Source organism: Egretta garzetta, unplaced genomic scaffold (assembly GCF_000687185.1).
Source record: "Egretta garzetta isolate BGI_Z169 unplaced genomic scaffold, ASM68718v1 scaffold343, whole genome shotgun sequence".
Lineage (NCBI taxonomy): Eukaryota > Metazoa > Chordata > Aves > Pelecaniformes > Ardeidae > Egretta > Egretta garzetta.
In genome coordinates, this window is record NW_009259038.1 from 82,604 (window position 1) to 88,624 (window position 6,021).

Consider the following 6,021-nt stretch of genomic DNA (forward strand, 5'->3'; position numbering starts at 1 on the left):
ACCCTGAACAGTTTCTGTGTTCTGGAGCATACTTGGTGGTGTTGTAATGTGCTTCAAAGCCTGTTACAAATTTTAAGGTCGGTTTAGGAGTTGGCATTTATTAGTGAATGCTGCCTTTTTAGCTCTTCGAACAATTCCTTTCAGGTCATGGCCATGACACCTCCTAGTTATGCGTTCTAAAAATAAATTATTTGGTGTACTCCTCTTACTTCAAAGGCTTTTAAATATAGACATGTAATTGAATAAATACATAATGACATACATAAGCTTACTACATTATTATAGTGGCAAAAATTAGATATGCCAATAGTTTTTGTCAGTTTTCAGCTCGCTGCAGAAAACGTCCCTTAAATTTTTAGAAACAATTGGGATAATTGTGATAGTATGAAATCTCCAGTTTGCTCTGCATTTCAGTAAGGCCAAGCTATTACTGTTTCTAAATACGTAATTATTGATTAGATGATGCTACTTTCTTTGTAATGGTCCTCCCATTAACTGTCTGTTTTCTTATTTCTGTCGCATGCAGCATCCTCATGTTTATAGCCCTGTAATACAGGGCAACGCTAGAATGATGGCACCACCAACACATGCACAGCCTGGTTTAGTATCTTCTTCTGCAACACAGTATGGTGCGCATGAACAGACGCATGCTATGTATGGTAGGAAACGTTTTGTGTTATATGTAACTTTTTAAGTTCTTATGTTGTGCAGGGATGTATTTAATCTCAAGCTTCAAACGTGGGTATCATTCAGATTACACCAGTAGATGTGGTTTATATTTCATAAGCTGATCAGCAGAGCATTGAAAACTGAGCCACCTGGTTAAAATGAAAACTCAAGTATGCTGATTTCAGTAGGATGCCAGTGACCAAGATGAAATTTCAACCTGGGAGCTGCTAAAGAATATCTGCTGAAAGAAGTTTGTTCAAGTTCTCTTGATGCTCTTGACACAACATCCCTTGATTGTTTCTTGATTATAATTAGGACTTGTTTTATTGCAAGGCTATGACCTCAGTTTCAAAACTTGACTTTAGTTCTGACAACTAGTGAAATGCTGTCTTTATGATACTACTAGCATTATTAACAGTATGAACACTGCTGTTTAAGCAAAATAAAACATGTGTTGCTTACCTTTCTTTTTTGGTAAGTCAAGAATAAGTATATGAAACAGCTCATGTAATTGCTCTGACTTTGACAGTTAGTCTCCAGCATTATCAGATGGGCGTATTTCACTTAACAGTGAAGTGCTGAAAATGTGGGTTACCTTGTTACAACGTAAAATGTCAAAGAACTTCTAAAGCGTTATAAATGTATGATAAATCAATGCCCAATTCAGAGGAAAAAATTCACTGCAAAACATGCTATTGAAAGAGGTAGAATCAAGGTTGCTAGAAGGCTTGGAAATTGTCATAAAATGTCAAAACAGCAGATGGTCTCTTGAAAACGTGGCATTTCAATACTTGTTATAGCATCTGAGGAAGACTTTTATTGGGTCACTTATATTATTGACTTAGATTCTAATAAAAGATTTTCTGTACCTTTAGACATCTTTGTATGTTTTCCGGTGCTTAGTTTTACACTGCTACTTGATGGAGTTCCATGATGTGTCATGAAAACTTACAAGGCTAAGAATCTGAAGTTTAGTGTGAAATTAATAATGATTTTAAAAGTCTGTGTCTTACCCATCTGAAAACATCCTTTCAGATCTCTGCAGTGGTATGGTAACATAGCTAAGAAACAACAACAACAAAAAAAACTAGAAACCTTTTTTGACGCTTGGAGGAAGAATATTTCAGCTCATTTGTGCTGAAGCTGAAATGGAAGTTACTTGTAGAGATTAAGTCTTTCTCTCACAGGTCCTTGCTAATTGTATTACTTTGATCTTTTCAACTCTTATGCTTGAGGTGTCCATGTAAACAGATCTTCTGTTTGCTTTTTCATTAGATTAAATAGAATTCCGATAAAGTGAATGATCAAAGGCTTTCAGACCTTTATCGATGAAAACTCTCCTCTCCTAATTAAAATAAAACCAAACATGAGATAATCTGAGATTTGATTCAGAATGGTTGCATGTGACTTCCTAGCAATTTCCCATTGTGCACCATCCTTATCTTCTGTAACCAGTGGGTTCTACAGCATTGAAGTACAAGCCCTTCCCTTGGTTGGCTTTGATCAGATGTCTGTATAGTTTTTTCGCTGATATTCTAACCCACAACTGTTAGATCTCATTTTGTGTTGGTTTTGCAGCGTTCTGTTGTAGGTATGTGACTACCTACCAGTCCAAACAGCTAAGTTGGGTCAAACTTGAGAATTCTTTGGTATTTCCTGCCATGTAATTAAATACTACTTTTCCAAGAGCACCTAATTTAACAGAAATTGCATGTCCTCCTGTGTTCTTTCAAGTAGCTGCTTGGTGACTCTTCTAAATATTCTCCCACCTTCCCAGTAAATGATCAAGTGCTTGAAACTCTTGTTATTGAAACCATTCAACCCAGCTGGATCATGAACTCCATATGAGACGCTTTTTTAAAGAGTATGTTCTTGCCATGGGCAGACTTGTTTATTGCCTAGTGAACATGAATTGGCTCCAGTGTCCCCTTAACCTACAAAGTTTACAGTTAGCTACACATGAAATGACTTCTGATGTAGTGCAGCACTGTCTCAATTCAGATTTTTGCAAGTCTTCCATGTGCTGAGTACTTGAAGACCTTGCCTAGACGGATTGTGTTTCCTCAAAATGTGTCCATCTGTAACGTATTCACTTCAGCTTCCATTTGTCGATGTGGGAACGCTTGGGAAAAATGTAGAAATGCCTAAGGTGATAAATATAAGCTGGTTATGGAGTACATTGCTAAAGAACAACGTGCTGGAATCATTCACATCCGAATGAGTGACTATAAGAAAGTATCCGTAACTTACGGTATCATATTTTGGGAATCTTAAATTTACCCACGGTATCTTTGAACTAAATATACCACTGCACTTTGATTCTGGTCCTCTCTTAAAACTAATTTGAAAGTACAGAGTAACGACCTCCTGAGAAACAACAACCGCCGCTGCTTTTGATTTCTGGAGCACTTGCTCAAACAAGTTCTCAGATTTCCTTTCGGCTCTTTAAAATTTCTGTCTGATTTTTAAATTTTTTTTTTTTAATTATTTTTTTCCCCCCCCACTGATATCAGGATTCAGCGGGCTATCCTGCCCTTTTATCCTTCAAGGTACTAGTGCTTTCTTTGAGATAATTCTTGCAAAATTCACTCCATTTTTTTCCTGCGTATGTGGTAGAGAGAAGATGTCTGCAAGGACAACCGCACTGAGACGTGGGGGTTGGGGGGCACTGCTTATGAAGTGTTCTTAAGGTGTGAAATGTTTTCTGGTGAGATCTGAAACTCCATCTTCACTAATGGTTTGGGAGAAGTTGAAGGTCTGTGGCAAGTAGTAACTGCCTGCCAGCGAAGAGAAATGCCTGTTGATCCATTCAGTGCACTGCCCTCACTGCCAAAGTTTGGGTTTTGTTTTCCTTCCCGTCTCGTGAAGAGATAGCCGAATCCCAAACACATACAGTGGCCTACACTTGTTGATAGGCGCTCTTCCATTTTAAAGAGAAGTATTTTTGTCTAATGCTGTTTAATGGGATATTTCTGCACTTCTGGGATTTCCTTGCCAGTCATTACAGTGTCCTGCTTCTGTTTCGCAACCTGGTATTGACAAGAGCTCACGAGAAGCAGAGCAGCTGAGCTGCGTGGTCACCAGTAGACCCATCTAAAGATATGACGGAGGAGTGTTTAAATCATTGGGTTTTTCCCCTCCAAACACAGTTGGGAAGGACAATGTTCAAGCAACTATCTTTCTTCCCGTCTACCAGCCAGACGATAAAAACGTCTATTACACACTTCAGCTCATAACTTCTGGAGACGTGAGCCACTTAGATGGCCTTATCAAGGGAAGTTTGAAATGCAGGCAGTGCTGCAGCAGAGCAGTACATGCACCTTTAACTGCCGTACGCACGTACCTGAACGCGGAGTTGTCGCTCTTACCCCGCTTAACCGCACGCTGGTTTCAGAACACAGCATCTGTCTCGGAAGTGTTGGCTCTGTGTGATCTCCCTGATACCGATACCACTGGGCTGGTAGAGTTTGCTGGCCACGGTTTTCAGTTTGAGTGCTTGGTCTGTGTTGCACAAAGACCTAAACTTGTCTTGTGCTGTTAGTAGAAGATTTGGTTATCTAAGTAGAGGGTGGATATATTGATTCCTGTGACAATGAACTTGTGTTAGTTTTACCATGTAGCTGAATTGCCTGTGTTTGCAGATAACTGGAGTCCTCTGAAAAACTTCACTTTTGTGTTTAAAACCAAACTTGTGTAAAACCACACCTTGGTTTTATATAGATGTGTTTCCTGGTTTTTGTGCTCTCATTCCTGTCCCCATTCTCCCTTCCCTTTTCCCCTTCTGCATATGTTTTACTGGTCTGGTGTTGTCTCTAACTTTATCTGGTTTCTGTCTCAGCAGTAGAGTAAATTCTATTACCCTGGTAGTACAATGGTGGATATAATATAAACTTCAGAGGATTCTCCAGGGACTAAGAGTGAACCAGTCACCAAAGGTGTCTTGGAACTGTTAAGAATGACAGTGATATAGCTGCAAAAGCAAGGGGCCAATTTCTGTTTTAATGTAATTACGTTTTAACCTTCTAATTACAGTGGACTGTAACAGACCATTAATTGACCTAGAGTTTATTTTTGTGTTAATTAAGAACTGAAGACCTCAGTGTCACAGTTTAGAAGGAAGGCTTACCCGAGACTTGTGTTGTTTCATCTCCACTCATTTGTAAAACTAAATATCCACCTCTAATAGCACCTAAGTAAATAAAAATATCTGCATGGTTCTACAATCTTAGAAAAAAAAAAAAAAAGAAAAAAAAGATGCTGACCTTTCCAGAAGACGGGAAGTATGCACGTGGCAAGAGGCTAATTTACCTTTCTATTTCCCAAATTCAGCATGTCCCAAAATACCATACAGCAAGGAGACAGGCCCTTCTTTCTACTTTGCCAGTGAGTTGGGTTTTTTGTACTAATTTTGATTGTACAGAAAAGCACTTTCTAAAGAACAGATGTTAAAGGAATGGGACGTGTTGAGGGAACAAGTTTCCTTGCACCAAACCAGTATGTGGAAAACGCAGGAAGGTTGCTTTCCATGGACAGGGGAATGAAGCTGTAGAACAGATTTATATGATCACAGGAAGCTGATTTGTCAGTCTTTTAAAATGCATTTTCCATGCCAAATAATCTCTAGCTTTACTACCCAATCTTTTCATTTGCAACCAGAAGTGAGCACTGCGGGTAGATAGCCTCTCCTTAAAGCCTAGGTGAACTGCCTCGTTCCCTTTCTTTCATGGCCCAAATGGGATTTTAAATCTTGGCAAGTTAAGCTGCTTCCTAAAAGGAGAAGTATCTTGTGCCTCATCTCTTTAAAAGCTGTGGCTCAAGTTCTGAGCCCCTGGGAGTTGCAGCTGAGGCGAGGAAGCTTTCTATAGCATTACTTGGTGTCACAGAAGGAGCGCAAATTGTCATTTTTGTAAAGAGAGTGACTAGGTGAGGGCTCCTTGCCCGTGTAGAGCATCAGATGCTGCTTTCTCCTTGGCAGATGAGCATTATCAGTTACGTTACCTGGCTCTGGTGCTCGCCCGAGCTGGTGACCTACATCAGCGTAGGCGATGGGAGAGGGGCTCTTGTTCTCCCTGCGCTCAGTATACAACAGTTAATACAGACTTCGGTTGCGTGCGTATACAGGGAAAGGCAGATAATGAAAAAACACTGCCTTGTATGTTGGTGTTCATAGCACTTAGAGGAAGGTGGGTTAGGGGGGGAAGTGGAATGGTTGCAGGATGAGCTGTAGTTGTCACCCAAGACATGGGGAAGGAGGAGTGAAGTGGCAGGGTATTTTCGAGCATGCTCCTGTCCTGCAGTAAGACTTGTTGCTGTGTCTGTCTGCAAGTCCATGCAGCCTATGCCAGACGCTCT

General features: G+C 40.1%; 1 protein-coding gene across 8 annotated transcripts in view; it reads left to right on the plus strand.

Annotated features, from left to right (window-relative positions):
- Window positions 1-6,021, plus strand: part of ATXN2 (ataxin 2) — a 45,108-nt gene that overhangs the window by 28,183 nt on the left and 10,904 nt on the right. For all 8 annotated transcript variants that reach the window (XM_035890499.1, XM_035890501.1, XM_035890498.1 and 5 more), the window contains one exon: window positions 527-659. In XM_035890499.1, the coding sequence (XP_035746392.1) occupies window positions 527-659 (133 nt within the window). The remainder of the gene's footprint in view (window positions 1-526; window positions 660-6,021) is intronic.